General features: G+C 43.1%; 1 protein-coding gene across 1 annotated transcript; it reads right to left on the bottom strand.

The window, feature by feature from the left end:
- Window positions 1-13,573: 13,573 nt before the first annotated feature.
- On the bottom strand, window positions 13,574-16,665 carry LOC147662832 (uncharacterized). Its single transcript, XM_086950882.1, has one exon. It carries the CDS (start codon window positions 16,056-16,058, stop codon window positions 14,883-14,885), a length of 1,176 nt encoding a protein of 391 aa, XP_086807008.1. The 5' UTR covers window positions 16,059-16,665; the 3' UTR covers window positions 13,574-14,882.
- Window positions 16,666-17,182: the final 517 nt, after the last annotated feature.

Here is a 17,182-nt window from a genome sequence, read left to right as displayed (position 1 = left end):
TATTCCCGACACCAAAAGGCACCTATGAACCCGGCTTCCTTGGGTGAAGTAACACAAGTACTCTGGTGCTCCTGTGGGTGTTGGCCCTAGAACCCTTTAAGTCTAAAGGAGTTTGCTCAAAGTCCTCTCCTAAGTGTCCTTTATCTTTAAATTTCAAACCGCGACTTTCCCCATAGAAGCTAATGGTGATTCGCGGCTGTGTTCTCACACTGCACATGTCCCCGTGGGTCCCCTGTGTCACTACCTTGGGTGGTTCCTTGTTGCCCCAGCGATTCTACAGGCTCTAGGCCTTGTGTCTAGCCAAGTCGTGGTTCTTATACCACTTTATTGATATATGGTTTCGTACGCCACTAGGGCTCAGCGTATATTGTGGTAATTTACTGTGTGATACTAAGTGTAACATATGCGCTTTGACCTTTAGCCTCATAAATAGACTAGTAGGGTGTGTTTAGAATAAATACATATATTTTATATATATACCTGGTGTGGTTCTCTTTTCATTTGGTAATTCAAGAGGCTATAGACTGGTAAAACAAGCTGCTTTACATTCCTTCAAGCGGTACAAAAGGGGGTGGTGATGGACGGAGCATCTGAATCAATCAAACACTCACACCCAGTCAAAAGATCTGGGTTTAATCCATCACCGTTCTTTAGCCCACTCTGCCACCTCAGTTCAGACATGGCTATATGCAAATCAGTCTGACCCTGTGCCTCATGGGAACAGTCCAGCCCGAACTGCCAAGCCAGGTCTTCCCTGGACCGGAAACAAGCTTCTGAGGACCGGTTTCTCGCATTCCAGCCGTCTTCAGCCCGGCTTGCTTGAATCCAGTGGCAAAGTGAGCAAGTGACTCACGTCTGAGCATACCCTGCCACACTTATGGCGGCCAAAAGCGGTACAAAAGGGGGCGGTGATGGATGGAGCATCTGAATCAATCAAACACTCACACCCAGTCAAAAGATCTGGGTTTAATCCATCACCGTTCTTTAGCCCACTCTGCCACCCCAGTTCAGACATGGCTATATGCAAATCAGTCTGACCCTGTGCCTCATGGGAACAGTCCAGCCTGATCTGCCAAGCCATGTCTTCCCAGGACCGGAAACAAGCTTCTGAGGACCGGTTTCTGGCATTCCAGCAGTCTTCAGCCCGGCTTGCTTGGATCCAGGGGCAAAGTGAGCAAGGGACTCACGTCTGAGCATACCCTGCCACACTTATGGCGGCCAAAAGCAGTACAAAAGGGGGTGGTGATGGAGCATATCAATGACGATTCCCGACACCAAAAGGCACCTATGAACCCGGCTTCCTTGGGTGAGGTAACACAAGTACTTTGGTGCTCCCGTGGGTGTAATACAAGCTGCTTTACATTCCTTCAAGACTTAGCCTGAAGGCTGCTCTCCACAGCTACCACAAGGATAGCTTTCAAATAAGGTTGTCTTTAACCTATCACCTCTAACGGGTTGTTTGGACTTGTACAAGGTCCCCACTATTACTAGTGGACAGCATATACCAGGCCAACCTCTCACAATCCATAGCAGCCACCTCTGAAGATGGAGACCGTGAGGAGGACCCTGGACAGTGAACCCATAGCAGTCACCTCTGGAGATGGAGACAGTGAGGAGCGCTCGGACCGTGAACCCATAGCAGCCACCTCTGGTGGAACCTCTGAAGATAGAGACACTGGGGTGGAGCCTGGACAGTGAACCCATAGCAGTCACCTCTGGTGAAACGTTTAAAGATGGAGACGGTGAGGAGGAGCCTGGACAGTGAACCCATAGCAGTCACCTCTGGAGATGGAGACCGTGAGGAGAGCCTGGACAGTGACCCATAGCAGCCACCTCTGGTGGAACCTTTGAAGATAGAGACCGTGAGGAGAGCCTGGACAGTGACCCATAGCAGCCACCTCTGGTGGAACCTATGAAGATGGAGACAGTGAGGAGAGCCTGGACAGTGACCCATAGAAGCCACCTCTGGTGGAACCTTTGAAGATGGAGACACTGGGGAGGAGCCTGGACAGTGAACCCATGGCAGCCACCTGTGAAGATGGAGACCTGGGGGAACGCTGGGTGGTAAGAAATTGGTGGCAGCCCGGTGATGCCAAAACTTTCCCATACAAAAGTGTGGAATAAGTGATTTTTTCAGCTAAATTTGAGGTTTGCAGGGGATTCTGGGTGAAAAAACGTTGGGGAATATTTGCAAGCCATACCTCCCTGGAATCCCCTAAGTGTCTAGTTTTCACAAATGTGTGGGTTTGGTAGGTTTCCTTGGGTGCTAGCTGTACTAGGACCCAAAATTCAGAAGTAGGCATAGTCTGCAAAAAAGTCTGTGCCTAGTGGGCGTTCTGACGCCCTGGGGAGAGGGAAATCGGGGCTATTGCCCCGATATGCCCCCAAGAGGGGCAGAAAGACTGGCTATTTTGTTTGGGTGGGTGGGGACATTGGGATGCCGATTCTGGGCAGCCCCCACCCCGACATATAAAAAAAAAGCCAGCATTATCGCACTACTGCCCCTAACTTTGAAAAAATTAAAATCCCTGGTGCCTACTGAACTTTCTGACCCCTCCCCCTCCCCAGAGGGTCAGAAGGACTGTAGATTTTTTTTATTTTGGGTGGGGGTATTTGCATGCCCATTCTGGGCAGCCTCCACCCCTAGGTATATATAAAAAAATCCCTGGTTCCTAGTGGGCTTTCTGCCCCCCCTCGGGGGCCAAATCAGGCGCTATTACCCCCATCTGCCTTCTGGGGTGGGCAGACAACTTAGTATTACTTTGGGGCGTTGGTGGGGGCTTTGGCATGCCCATTCTGGGCAGCCTCCACCCCTGGAGCGTAAAAAATAAATACCGGGCTTCTACCGTGCTTTCTGCCCACCCAGGGGGGGGAGGGGAAGAAAGGCTGTCTGGGTAAATAAAATGGGGGGGCCCTCCCCCCTCCCTGGTGGCTAGTGGGTGGATCCCTGCTTGGGGATCGCCCTCCTAGGGTGATGCCCAAGCAGGGATCCACTAGGGAAAGGTACCAACGATGTCTCCCCCGAGTGCTCGGGGGCTGAGAGAGCGCCACGAGCACCGAAACACTCATATTAAAACTACGTTTCAGTTTGGGTGGCAGTCTAATGACGACAGTACACCATGCGCGCAATCGTCGTTAGCCTGAAAACCTGTGACGGCCCTCAGGAGGTTGGGGAAGCCTCACGAGGCAAAAAACAAAATGGAATTCCCTCTGCTGTCTACAGCATAGGAGTTCAATGTCCTCATGACGGAACCATTCGGTCATGAGCACCGAAAGGGTTAAGAGAGGTATAAAGAGGGAATTTGGTGTATTCCCGTTGGACAAGGGCAGATTTGTATGTTTTTACAAATCATTTTCAGAAATTGAGAGAAGATGCAGCAAAGTGCTATGATGAAGGGAAGGTCTGTTTACTTAGAACAGTTCTGGTGGTGGATCAAAGGGCCCCATGTATTGATGGAGAAGTCAATGGCCAACCCACTTCATTTCTGATTGATACAGGGCCTACACGTTCCACAGTTTGTTCTGTTGAAGTTCCAAACCTACCCCTCTCTGAAAGAGAAGTCAAAGTTGTAGGGATCAGTATTCAGCAATTCTCCAGTTAAAATGGGACCAATGTAATATAAAAAATAGTTTACAGTTTACAAGCCCAGTGAACTTGCTTGGAAGGGATATTTTTTGCAAGGTGACTGTGTTTTTTATTGCACGCCAGATAATGTTGCAGTAGAAACACAGGATGCGGATTCAGTTTTTAAATTAGACTGAGGACATCAGAGTAGATATGTACCAAGTTTTGACAAGAGAAACATATCTCCAGATTTCACACATTCAGTTTGAGTTGAGGTATGGGATTTCACTGGAAAATAAATTGAGTTGATCAAAACAGCAGAACCTGTCAAAATTAGAGTTAAAGTACATGCCATTTTCCCCTGCACTAGACAATACAGACTAACAAAAGTGGCCGAAGGGGGAATGAAACTAGTATTTGAGAAAATTACTGAACAAGGAATGCTTCTAGGAGTGCTTGGTAGCCAATGCAATTTTCTGGAGAGGGGAATTAAAAAGCTGAAGGGCAAATGGACGATTGTACCAGACCTTGGAAAAAGAAGTAAAATTGTGGTACCGAATCCAGCAGTAATATTATTCCAGATTTCAACAGAGGCAGAATGGTAGACAGTCAATGACTTGTGCCAAGCGTTCTTTCCAATACCATTACTTGAGGATTCTCAGCTCCTTATTGCATTTACATTTTTGAATAAAGTTCTTGTGTGGTGTAGGATCCCACAATGGTAGCCTGAGAGTCCATTGATTTTCTCATAAATACTCAAAAAGGAATTGGAACATTCTAAATTGCCATGTAACTCAACTCTAATGCTGTATATCAACAATCTCTTAATAGTTTCTAAGACAAAATAGGATTGTAAGTATGATACCAATGCATTGTTTGAATCATTTGGACAAACATGGAAATTAAGTCTCCCCAGCAAAAATATAGTTTGTGAAAATGAGGTTATTTATCTCAGACATAATATTGAAGAAAGTGTGTGAAATGTTTCAAAAGAACGCTATTGTGCAATTTTGAAATTGAGTCCCATGACCACCCAGAGGGAGGCTTGGATGTTTCTTGATATTGTCAACAATAGATCTAAAACTTTTTCCTGATTGCAAAGCCGTAAGTCTAACCTGTAATAATGTACAAGATCCGATACCATTTGGTGGCAAATGACTCAAACATATAAGAAATTGACTGAGTTTGTATTTTGTGCCCGTGCTCGGGATGGCTAACTACAGTATGAAGCTTTACTTGTTTTGCAATGAAAAAGATGGTTGTGCACTTACAATCCTTGCACAAAACATGGGAGAACTCATGCGCCTAGTGGCACATTTTTCAGGAGTGTTGGATCCAGTGGCTATTAAGTCTTCCCAGATGTCTAAAATTGGTTGCAGCAGTTTGTCTGGCAATTATACAAGTGAATGGATTGTGATGGACCATACCTTAATTTTTTATGTCCTATATGCAGTTAAGATTATTTTGACATGAGCAAAAGCATAACCCATGACAAACAGCATGATAGGAACATGTTATTCTCAGAGAAGAGTATATTTCTATTCAAAGATGCAGTGTTTTGAATCTGGCAACACTGCTTCTGACTTCAAACAAATGTGAGTGTAGGGATAGTGGGTTTGATAATGAAATGGAGCTTGATTGTATTGAAGTGACCGAATCATGCACAAAACCAAGACCAGACGTAAAAGAAGTCTGATTAAAGCTGTCAACTTTGACATGCTTTTTAATGGTTCTCGTTTGAGACCAGTATGTAGAATTGACAGCTGCTTATGCTGTATGCTCTATTACAGAGACAATAGAAGAATCCTCTTTACCAGATGGGACCTCACCTAAGTAGCAGAGTTGATTTCTTTAACTAGAGCTGGCTGCTTGTCAGAAAATGCTGATGAGATGATCTATACAGATAGCCCTTATGGTTTTGGTGTTGTCCATGATTAAGGACAACTGTGCTCGAAGAGAGGATTTATTGCGTCCTCAGGTGCTCAAGAAAAGTATGTACATATTAGTTCTGTTAAATGCAATTCAAAAACCAAAGGAAGTTGCAGTTTCAAAGTGTCAGGCCCATAAGGCTGGCAAGAATTTGGTCACCTAAGGAAACACACATCCCAACCAAAGGGTGAGGTATTGTGCGTTGCTGGAAGAGTAAGTTGCTCAAGAAAGTGGAAATGTAAAACGTTCAAGTGTACAAGGCTCAGGTAAAGTAAGCTGTTTCTAACTGGATTTAAGTCGGACTTCTTAGAATGAGAAATTTACAGGAAGATGCTTGTTAAAAAGAAATGAGCAAGAATTGGTTGTAAAAAGATTCTTCAAGATCTGTATGAAACACAAAGCAAAATATATTTTGCCAGACTTGGTGTTGTAACCTGGGTGTCAATATTTGCATAATGAAACATGCCCATTTATGAGATTATAGGCAGACTCTCCCGAGATGCCACAATGCAGTAGCTTGAAGTAAATCATAGTCATGGTCTGCTGATTCTTAAAATGGGTTGAGGCATTTCCCACCGCTAGAGTAGATAACCTTACAGTTGCCAAATTGTTGTTAATGGAATTAATACCAGATTTGATCTCTCAACGTCTACTGAGATGGATCGTGGCACTCACTTTGGAAGTATAATAATCTGTACAGATTTTAGGATTAAGCAAATATTCCATTTTAGCTAACGCATACTATCCTCAGGAGTAGTGGAGTGAACCAATGGCACTCAAGAATAAACCGGCAAACGTTTGTGTTTCAATAGTATTAAAATGGACAGATGCATTCCCCCACTTGTGCTAATGAATATGAGAAGTACTCAGAAGAGAAAGACTGGACTGTCGCCTCATGAAGTGATCATGCACAGAGTAATGAGACTTGCATTAGTGCATTGGTTTTAATAACTGATTACATTTTAGTAGATTATTGTAAAGGTTGGGCTAATGTGGTGAAATCTGTCTCGTATCAGGTGAATGCAGTTACAAACGACTACAAAGATGCACCGTGCCATGGTTTAAATGCCGGTGACTGGGTGTTCATTCACAAGAAGCATGTCAGAGGAAGCTGTCTCAATGAATGCAGGAGTGGTCCTTTCCAGGTGATCATTAACAGTGCAGTTAAATGTGAGGGGTGTCTCAGGGGATCAACATAGGTCACACAATGAGGGAGTTAGTAGCTGAAACAGTGGATGAGGCATGATCAGATGAAGCAAATGCACAGTCTGCTGCACAAAACCACAGTCACACTCCAATTTGCTGCGCATATCCAGTGGGAAGGGAGTTAAGATGTTTCTGTAACTGTAAGATCAAACAGAAATGCAAAGAAAACATTTGCAGGCGAAAGTTGAGATTAAGACCCTGAAGTCCAGTTACAGAGTGAAGGGCTGCTTTGATGCAAATGCACGAGTAGCAGCAAGAAGCGGAAATCTCTGACCAAAGCAGAAGTAAGTTGGAATCGGGAATCAGAGTTGAAAAGACCCCTTCCCAGAAAAGAAGGTTTTCTGTGAAAAAGCCAAAATGAGAAGCGGAGATAAGTGCAAGTTCAAATGTTATCAATGGCTTGAATAGAAAAGCGACAAAAGACTATTGCTGAAGAATTACCCAGAAAAAAGCTTGCAAAAGAAAACAATGTGAATCAGAAAAAGATCTAAAGAAACATTTGAGCTGGGAAAATGAGGAGTGAAATGCCTGTCGCCAAACTACCACTTTGAGAGTTCCCAATCAGAACTATTCTTCACCAGAGTGGGTGTACCTAGTAACAGTGTAGGAGGAAGATACTGATGAAGATGACTTTTCAAAGGAATAAGTGCCACCATGTTTTAGAAAAAGGTTCAACACTAGAGCATGACACTGAAGAAGAGTCACCATGAGCAATGGTGCAGCTTGACCTTTTGCCGCCTGGGGCGATCCGCGTGTTTTTTACATCCAGTGGAGGCTGGAGAAGGTAAGAGCAGAGGGGGGTCTGTTGGGGACAGACTAAGACAAGCAGGGGACGAGGGAGTGCTGGTGACAGACAATGACAAGCAGTGGAGTGCTGCAGACAGACAACGAGGGAGATTCATACAAATTTTCTTTTTTAAAGACAGGAAATCTTACCTTATGCCAGTCGCTCCCAAAACCAGCCACGCCACTGACCAAGTGGGGGGAAAATAGATACTTTTGAAATACTGAATTTTGACGAAAATCAAGATATTGAGATAGGAAAATGGTACCTAAAGACTGAAATAACTGGAGAAAGAAAAAATCCAGATAATGATAATACAGAGACCGATTAAGGCGATTTTTATGTTTCCTCTTTACAAGGACTGAGAAGTGAATACTAATTTTTATTATAGTCTGAAAGAAGGAATTAATAAAGAAATTAATTGTGGGTATGATGTTATTAATAATGATATTATTCATATTAGTTGGCCCGTGGGGGTGCTTACCGATAACTGTGGATAATGTTTCAGATCAAATAACGAGTGAAGTTGCAAGTAGGCCAAGTCATAAAGAGATGAAGCAAGTAGTACATTTAAATGAAAAGCATTTAGATATTTCTTTCTTAAACTTTATTAGGTTATACACAGTACCAACACAATAACATGCTGACCACTTCAGCATTTGTGGTAAGCATCCTAAATAACAGGATAACAAGATGTACCATATCCCATTAGAACAAAGTGACCACTGCACCTATGTTTAGCACACCGCCATCCATCCCTCTATCCAGTAAGTATCTCTCATTGGTATGGAGTTCCTCCCTTCATTGGTTTCATGAATTCCCTCATTTGTTATTCACATCCTGCCCTCTACTAGCAAGTTAAGCTCCGTGTGGACTACATATACCCCCACGGGCGTCTTCCCCTGGGCTGCAGCATTAAGAATGTTTCTGAGTCCTCATTACAGGATGCCAGGTTCGTGAACCACTTCTCAAAGTTAATGGTTTTAGAGAAAATGTGAATACTAAAATGATTTAAAAATATATCAAAAGTATTAAAGTTGGCAGTTGTTACGTATGTATTTTCCTTTCTACCTTAGCTAGTGAAGTGGCCACCAATTTTGAAGTGGAACTTTCTGATTCTCCTGTAGTGCTTTTCTCGCCATCTTCAATTATAGGGAGTTTTTTTGCCCATATCTGACTGTATAATGAGACTTTTGAGAATGTATTCATTTGAGTAAAAAGGAAATTAAGAATGCTGTGTATTCGAAAGAGACATGACATGATTTCAATAATGAATAGAACTGAAGAGGTATAAAGGTGTTGAGAAATGTGGACGATCAAAACATTGCTTTAGATGAAATTAGGGTGGAAGAAATATGTAGGTTCTCAGGGTTACATCCAAGGTTGAAGATGGAGCAAGATAGAAAAGGTGTTTGGTAAGGCATAGTTCCATAGGAGGGAGTCAGGTTTGTTGGTGTATGTATATGTGACAAAACATATGTAGTGGGGATCTTTTGATTGGAGAAGAATGTGTTATGAGAGATTTTTATTGTTTGTGAAAAGGCTGCTCATTTCAATCTATCAAAGAACTGAGTGGGTTCACGTCATCTAGCTTTAGTTTTCCCTAGATTATATCATGAAGAGGAGATAGTAAAGGAACATGTTTTGAGGAGAGAGAAAAGAGATTTTGGTCAATTAGTAATGGATGTTTTAAAGGTTATTATTTCTCCTAAGGAAATACCCATGAATGATGTGAAGATTTGGAAACGATCTAGGTTCATAGATAGACTTGCTGTAGATACTGCAGGGCCCTTTAAATTAGTGAACAAAGAAATGTTGGCAATGAGATCAATAGTGATGCAGAACTGTCTTGCTTTAAATATACTCTTTGTGAAGGAGGGCGGTGTCTAAAGTAATTAAGGTAAAGAAGTGCTGCACATACATACTGGATTATAGTGGAGTGACTGACTCTTAAACTTGAAACTTGACTCTTACATTGCTAACATAACTAACTTGATGAGATTAGGTGATTAGAAGAAGCAGGTTTGTGGGCAGAAGTGAATAACCTTCAAACTTCTCACTCACGCCTACAAACCCCTCCACAACATCGGACCCAAATACATCAACGAGAGAGTCTCCTACCACGTTCCCAAAAGGAACCTCCACTCAGTCGACCTTGCCCTTGCAGAGACCCCCCCGCATCCACAGAAACAGAGCAGACCGAAGAGCCTTCCCCTACGTCACAGCAAAGACCTGGAAGGAGCGCCCAGTCAACATAAGACGCTTCCCCACTCTGCACACCTTGCTCTTCAACTGATCCAGAGCTTGCCTCCCTCCACCTCCCCCAGCGCCTTGAGACCCTCATGGGTGAGTGGCGCGCTTTACCAACCCCTGATTGATTGATTGAGCTGTGGGATCTTGGGTAAAGAAAATAAAAAGTAGATTTGGAAAGGTAGGTAAGTGCTTAAGTAGTTTTGGTGGAGGAGTTTTATAAGCAGGGTTAACACCAAAAATAATAATATTATTTTGAGAAATTGCCCTATCTTACTTATTAAAATTAATAGAACGTATGGTTAGATAGTATACTAAAAATAGTATAAGTAGTGAAGATAATTCTTCAAGGAAAAGATCCAAGGACTTTGAATTAGACTATTACCGGGAGAGAGTGTTACATAAGGTTAGGCAGATGGAGGAGAATGTCCAACTAATCACGAAGAGGAAGATGTCAAGGCCAATAGCCCACTTGGAAAGTCACGAAAGGTGTTGAGTCCCCAAACTCAACTAAAAGCTTCATCAAGAGGCTCACCATCCCAAGAGGCTCTGCCCTCCCGAACAGCTTTCCATTTCCCCATTCATGAGGCTGAATTGCCACACTAGTGATCAGCGGCCCTTAATTTCAAGCTCCCCAGGTCGCACTAGAAGTCATTTGCTCCAGAAACCATCCAAATTCCCTCTTATGGCACCTACCAGCTACTTTGAAAGGTTCAGGAGCTCCCCTTCCTGATGCCGAAACCCCCCTTCAGGAACCTCACCAGCTTTTCTTCTATACAGATATTCAATCGCTCTCAGGCCAACACTTGCTGCACTCTAAAGAGGCCAAGCAAGCGCTTCAGCGCCCAGCAAAGGGGTAGCAGCCTCTACATAAATGCTGCAATACAATACAAGAGCCGACTTCACATGACTCAACAATAACCTTCAATAACAGTCCCCTGCGAAAGGCCACAACCGTCGCCGAGGAAAACAGAGCTCCTCAAGACTCAGGCACACCATCCACAAGAGGCTCTGCCACCCCAGAGGCTTTTCAGCCCTTGCTTCAAGAGGTGTAACGGCCCGCACTTGGTCCAACGGTCCTTTAATTAAAAATGACAATGGCTACCACAAGCTTATCAGGCGTAACAAGAAGTCCACAGCCCCTTCAAAAGCATCAAAGCCCCCTTAGGATACTCACAAGCCAACATAAGTGGTTCAGCAGCTCCCCTTAAAGGGGCTACAGGACCCCTCAAGAGCCTTCCTTTGAGGGGTCAATAGCATCCATGAGAAGCTCACTGGCCGTTAGGAGATGCAACAACCTCTCTAAAGAGGAAAACAGTTCCTTCTAGAGGCTTATCACCTCTTCTTAAAAGGCCAACTGCCCCATGACAATCAGGCTCTAGAGCTGTGGAGAAGGATATATCACAGAAACAGTGATGTTAAAAGGGCTAGAGAACACTCATTGCATGCTTGATGAAGGGGAGGGGCCCGCGGGTCCTGTTCGACACAGTTCATCATGATATACTTCTGAATACGTTGAAAGCAATAACGGGCTTCAGTGGTGTAGTAAACTGGTTCTGATTCTTACTTCTGGGACGTTCTCAACGGTTCAATCTGATGACCTTTATTATCTTGTGGCATCCCGCCAGGCTTCACGATCCTGCTTGTACTGTTCAACGTGTACATTGAGCCTGTAGGACTCACCATAGAAGACCCAGGCCTAAAGCTCCACGGAAGACACTCCATCCTACTCAGTACTGTCTTCCGCCCATGACTTACACACATTCCAGGGGTATGACGAAATTATACAACTGTATGGCAGCCAGCAGTAAAAAATGTAATCCAGAGAAGTCAGACCTTTTCCTAATCTCCTATGTACTCATTATTAAAATTGTTCCTTATATGAGGGAATCATTTATCGAATTTGGCGACTGTCAACTCAATAAAGTTCTTGATCGACATTTCTCCATCACTGCGTCAGCGCAGGAATAAATGAGCTTATTCTCAAACTTTCATCTTCACAAATGAAAGAAAACTATTTTTTTGCAGCAACCAGCTCAAAGCTGTAGCCCATGCATGAATCATCTTAAGGATCGAGGCAGGCGATGCCACCTTGGCAAGCCTGCGGTGACCACCCTGCCCCCCTCAAAGCAATCTGCATTCCACAGCCCACTTAATTACAAAAATCAATCAGATGCTATTGTCCCACTTCTGAGGGATCTTCATTGGCTGCCCTCAGCTGTGCGGGTAAAGTCGAAAGTCTGCTTCTCACATTCAGATTTCTACATGCAGTCAGGTCGAGCAACCGAGGTCATCATCTGACCATTCCATGTGCATTTAGACATCCCAGGAGCAAGAACATGCTACTTTTGGAAACACCATTTTTTGTGAACCTCCCATGCCTTATAGTAATCTTGCTCTGGTGCTGCCACGACCACCTAGAACTCCCCACGATTACAGCTGAAATTAGCCCTGAACATCCAGTCATCCTATTTGAGTCTAAAGACTCACCATTCCAAGATGTACCCGTAAAATACACAGTGACCAGTAAAATTGTCTGAAAATAGCAACTGCAGGTTATAATGTACTCTGGATACTTTCTTGACAGATCGATCAGTCACCGACACCTTGCATTTTCATGTTTCAAATTTGATTTTCCGTACCTGTCTCTCCATCCTCCACTACACATCATCCCCTCCCACATCTAAGCAACAGATTGTTCTCTTCCTAACTTTTTCGGAGATAGTACCACCATGTCAGATAGCCATCAACTTGAAAAGGATTTTTTCCCAAAAATTTTATTTAGATTTTATAAAAAATACAGTTTCAACAATAGTTGCAAATCTCTACAAAGGTAGGAAATCATGTAAATAACAATATATAGGAGTAAATCAATATTTGTATTATTAGGCAATCAGGTAGATAAACGTGATAAAAAGATACATCACATTTTAAGCTACTAAGAAATATACTAAAGTAATCTGAGTAAAAACTGAAAGAAGGAATGAAAAAAATATGAAAGAGGGAGGAGGTGATACTATTGTAAGGAAATAACATGTACAATATATTCAATGAAAAGGTAATTGTGTCGATTATAAACTGATCATTATAAAACGTAAAGATGTTAGATGCTTATACATGAAAAATACTTTGCAACACATTCTTAGACACCCCATGGGCAATCACATATGCCCCAGGGGCAATCACATACACCCTAGGGGCACTCACATACACCCCAACAGCAATCTCATACACCCTAGGGGCACTCACATACACCCCAATAGCAATCGGATACACCCTAGGGGCACTCACATACACCCCAGGGGCAATCACATACACCCCAAGGGCAATCCCATACACCCCAACGACACTCACATACACCCCAGTGGCACTCACATACACCCCAAGGGCAATCACACCCCAACGGCACTCATATACACCCCAGTGGCACTCACTTACACCCCAAGGGCAATCACATACACATACGCAAAAATATGGTCCCCATTCATTACTATCTCTATCTTGCCCAAAGAGTTCGCGGAGCGGACCTGTCTAGCGTACCTTAGACTTTTGCCACTTGAACAGGGGGAGGCCAAGGCTCCATAATCCTAATGTTTCTGATTCACAGCAGTCCTAGTCAGACAACTTGCAAGCCCAGCAAGGTGTACTTGGAAGGGGAGAGGGTGGGTGAGGGTTTTGTTCAATTTTGAATGTTCCTTTATCCTTGTTTTACTTGGCATGCAAAGCCTTCTAACACACTCAGCGATACTGTACTACGACCATTGCTATACTTAGCTGTATAGGCCAACTCTTGCTTTCTAATTGAGCCTGAAGGCCTCTATCTCTTGTCACTCATACGCGGCCGGCCCAATTTGGGTTGTAGGTGACATGCTGTGTATTAACATGCCCACTTTGTGATTGCTATTGTGCTGTATTTGGTTCTGCTCCTTGGTATGCATCTGAACTTCGCGGCTTGCCCGTAATGGGTTGTAGGCGGTATGCTGTGTATGTGATTTGCCCAATTGTCTGCCAATATAAAGATTCGCTCCTAAACAACATGAACAAATGAGTGATGCGAGTTTCACTTTACGGACAAACATCTCTTGCACCACTTCGTGCCCAATTTAAATGTTGGCGGAGAGATCTCCGTCGCAATGGTGACGGAGTTCTCTTCTCGCCAACATTATGGCCAGTCACTTCATTCCATTTGCAAGTCCATAAAGAAGTAATTATACCACATTTCTGACTTTCCACTACGAAAGGCCACCTACATTGTCCGGTAAAGGGCTCTTTCAGATTCCCCGGTCTTGGACCGCCAGGAAAAGGCAGACCCCAATTCACTTTTTTAACTCCTTTCACAATTTTTCTGTTTAGCTACTGTTCCCCCCCACTCATTCTTTGTTGCCCTGCTCTAACTGCATAGATTGTAGTTTTGTCACAACTGAGCTTTTCTCTGACTGCTAAAGAGAGGCCGAAAATAAGGCCTATAATGGACTGGAAGCCCAGCATGGTTATATAATTTTAGAAAGTGGAGTATACCATCAATACATGAAATAACTTCATTTCTTATAGCGCTCAACACCACAGTTCTATACTTTAAGCACTGTAAATAGAAGGTATAATACTTTTCAATGTCTGGGCATCTTTCTCATCACCTGTATCCACAGGAAATGCTACTTGGGGTTAGGTCCAGTTATCTAATCTCCTAAACTATCACAGTCCCTTGTTTTTTAAACAAGGGTTGTGTTGAGTGGTGCTAGTGACCACGCTGGTGCGAGCTGTCATTTTCTGCAGTATTCTTTCATTTATGCACTCGTTTTGAGACGGATGTTGTTTTTATGTTCCATGAAGGTTGGTGAGTGAAGGATGAACACATGCACTCTCTGGTGTAGACTTAAACTTAATGACAGATTAAACTCTTCCGACATTTACTATATGAAAATGGCTTCTCGCTGATATGTATTTGCTGGTGAATGAATAACGTTGTTACCCTGAGAAATTTCTCCCCACCCTCAGGACTTTTATCTGCTTCTTTTTATCCCCCTGGATGTATTCTTTCATGTGCATGCATGGATGAGGAGTCTGTAAATCTCCTTTCATCTTTCCACGGTCACTACTTGTGCTGAGTTTCTCATGGGAGTTATTGTCTCCTGTTTGGTGTATTTTTTTTTATTCAGTTAGATTTAAGTTACTGCTGACATCAGTGCGCGGATGTGGCTTATTTACTGTGTGTACCTTTTGGTGCATCTTTAAACGATCGATTCTGCCATATGATTTCCCACAATCTGTGCATGCGTATCGTTTCCCTATGTGTATGTCAAGATGCCTCTTTAGTGTTGATGAGGCAGTGAAACTCTTCTCACACTCTGTACATGGATATCGTTTCCCACTGGGTTTTTCAGGTCGTCTCTGGATGGAGGATAAGCCACTGACGCTTTTTTCACTTTCAGTGGGTTCGATGTTTGTGTCCTGGTGTGGGACTAGGAATGGAGATCTAGTGACATTTGTGTCATTATTGGTATTTGGGGGTGGCTTCTCTTCTTCAATTGTCTTTTTGTGCTGATGTATTTGCAATGATGGTGGGATATTTAAAATATTTTCTTTTTCAATAGGGGGAGATAATTTCTCTTGTATTTCTGTTTTCGGATCTTTGGCTGGAAATCTTTTAAAATATTTCCCCAATTCATTAAACATTGCTGAATTATCGCCAATGTATGTTCGTTGGTATTTGAGAAGCTCTGTTGGTCTGCAAAAACTTTTCCCATATTTAGCACAAATATATTCGATGGACTTGTTTTTATCTCTCGCTTTCTTCAGCTTTGGCCTGGTGTTGGCACACTGTCCACTTTCAGTTGATTTATCTTGTGTGTTTGCAGGAGATATTGGCTCGTTTTGCCTTTTGTCAAATTGTTCTGGGTCAAGAGATGGCACAGTTGTATTTTCATTGTTTTCTGAGAAAGGCACTTCTGTTTCAAGTCCTTCAGGGGAGCTGTCGGGCTTCTTTGGTTTCTGTTCAGTATATTCCTCCTGTGAGTTGTGAGTTTCATCCTTTAAGCTCATCCAGTTACAGTGCCTATCCTTCTGATGTTCTTCTAAACTGACTGGTGTCTCAACATTACCATCGGCTTTACCTGTTCCCTTTTTGTGTTTTGGAAAGTTTGGTGGAAGATAATCTTTCTTAATCTTGATACACCGTGCGGTTGCATCAGGACACTCTTCAGTGGCAGGTACAGCGCTGATGCTGCTGCAGGCACAGGGGTTCCAAACAACCCCACTCTCACCTCTACGAATACGAGCTGCTAACCAGAGTCGTTTCATCCTTTTTGATCCACGGGATATGCACATGCGGAGGTCAAGTGTATAAAAACGGCTTCTACAGGAGGACTCTCAGTCGAAGGAAGCGGAAGCAGAGGACGGCCTGGTCCTCGCACAACAGTCCATCAAGCACTGGGGAGTGGTGATTTTACCTGCATAGGCTGACCGCCAGGATGCTCCGCCTGTCGCTGATCATAAGGAGGATACAAATATTTTTAATGCTGGTAACGCTCCAAGGACACATCAAAGCCAAGAGACTCAATTACTTGTCAATTCACTGCGATATCAGGACGCATCCTTCTCAATCTTCATAATCGAAGACATGGAAGAGAGTCTGTTATTGATAATCGCATTACACAAGTACCAAGTTGATGTTGGCTACCAGATTGTAACGTTAGCATTCTGGCTGTGAGTTTATTTTGTGTAGGCCAGCGAGTAAAGAGCAGACTTTAGCTCAAATTTTCACTTACAGTGGATCACACTTGTCGGCTTGTTATGATCCTTTTTCTCTTACTAGACTCATCGGTTTCTGAAAATGAAATGTTTTTATCTCTTGCTCTTCTCATGGAAATAGGAAGGTTCCAGTTTTTCAAATTCTTCTCTGCTTTTTATCATCTTGTTGTATTTGCATGGGTCTGCTCTCTGTTGGGTATAAAGACATTTGAAATTGACCATTAGGTACAGTTTAATACAGAACACTTTGCTGAAACAACTTATCACATAATTCAATTTATCATTCCACTTTTAAGCCCTTGAAAATGAGCAGAAAAATATTTTATGCAAAACGTCTACTCCTTGTAGTGATAAATAAAAATAAACAAACAGTTGAAAGTAATCAAAAAAATGAAATATTCCAGGACACGTGAAGTATCACAAACCTGTCAACTTGCATTACGGACATCTCAAATATGTGGCAATCTAATCTTTCCTGCCACCAAAGTACTGCCCTGTATCTTATAACATGGAGACCCCAGGTCTAGCCGTGTGTGGATGATATAAAGTACTCGGACTCATCAGGTATAACCCACATGTGTGATGTAATATACTACAGTTCTTCGATTTAAAGCCCACGCGGGTGGTATAATGTACCCCGACTTCTCGGGTAAAGCCCTCACTGGGTGGTATAATGCACCGACTCCTCGGGTAAAGCCCTC

The sequence above is a fragment of the Lissotriton vulgaris genome, unplaced genomic scaffold (genome assembly GCF_964263255.1).
Source record: "Lissotriton vulgaris unplaced genomic scaffold, aLisVul1.2 SCAFFOLD_1088, whole genome shotgun sequence".
Classification (NCBI taxonomy): Eukaryota; Metazoa; Chordata; class Amphibia; order Caudata; family Salamandridae; genus Lissotriton; species Lissotriton vulgaris.
Note: the sequence above shows the minus strand (reverse complement) of the source record. Positions and strands in the feature narration are given on the sequence as shown.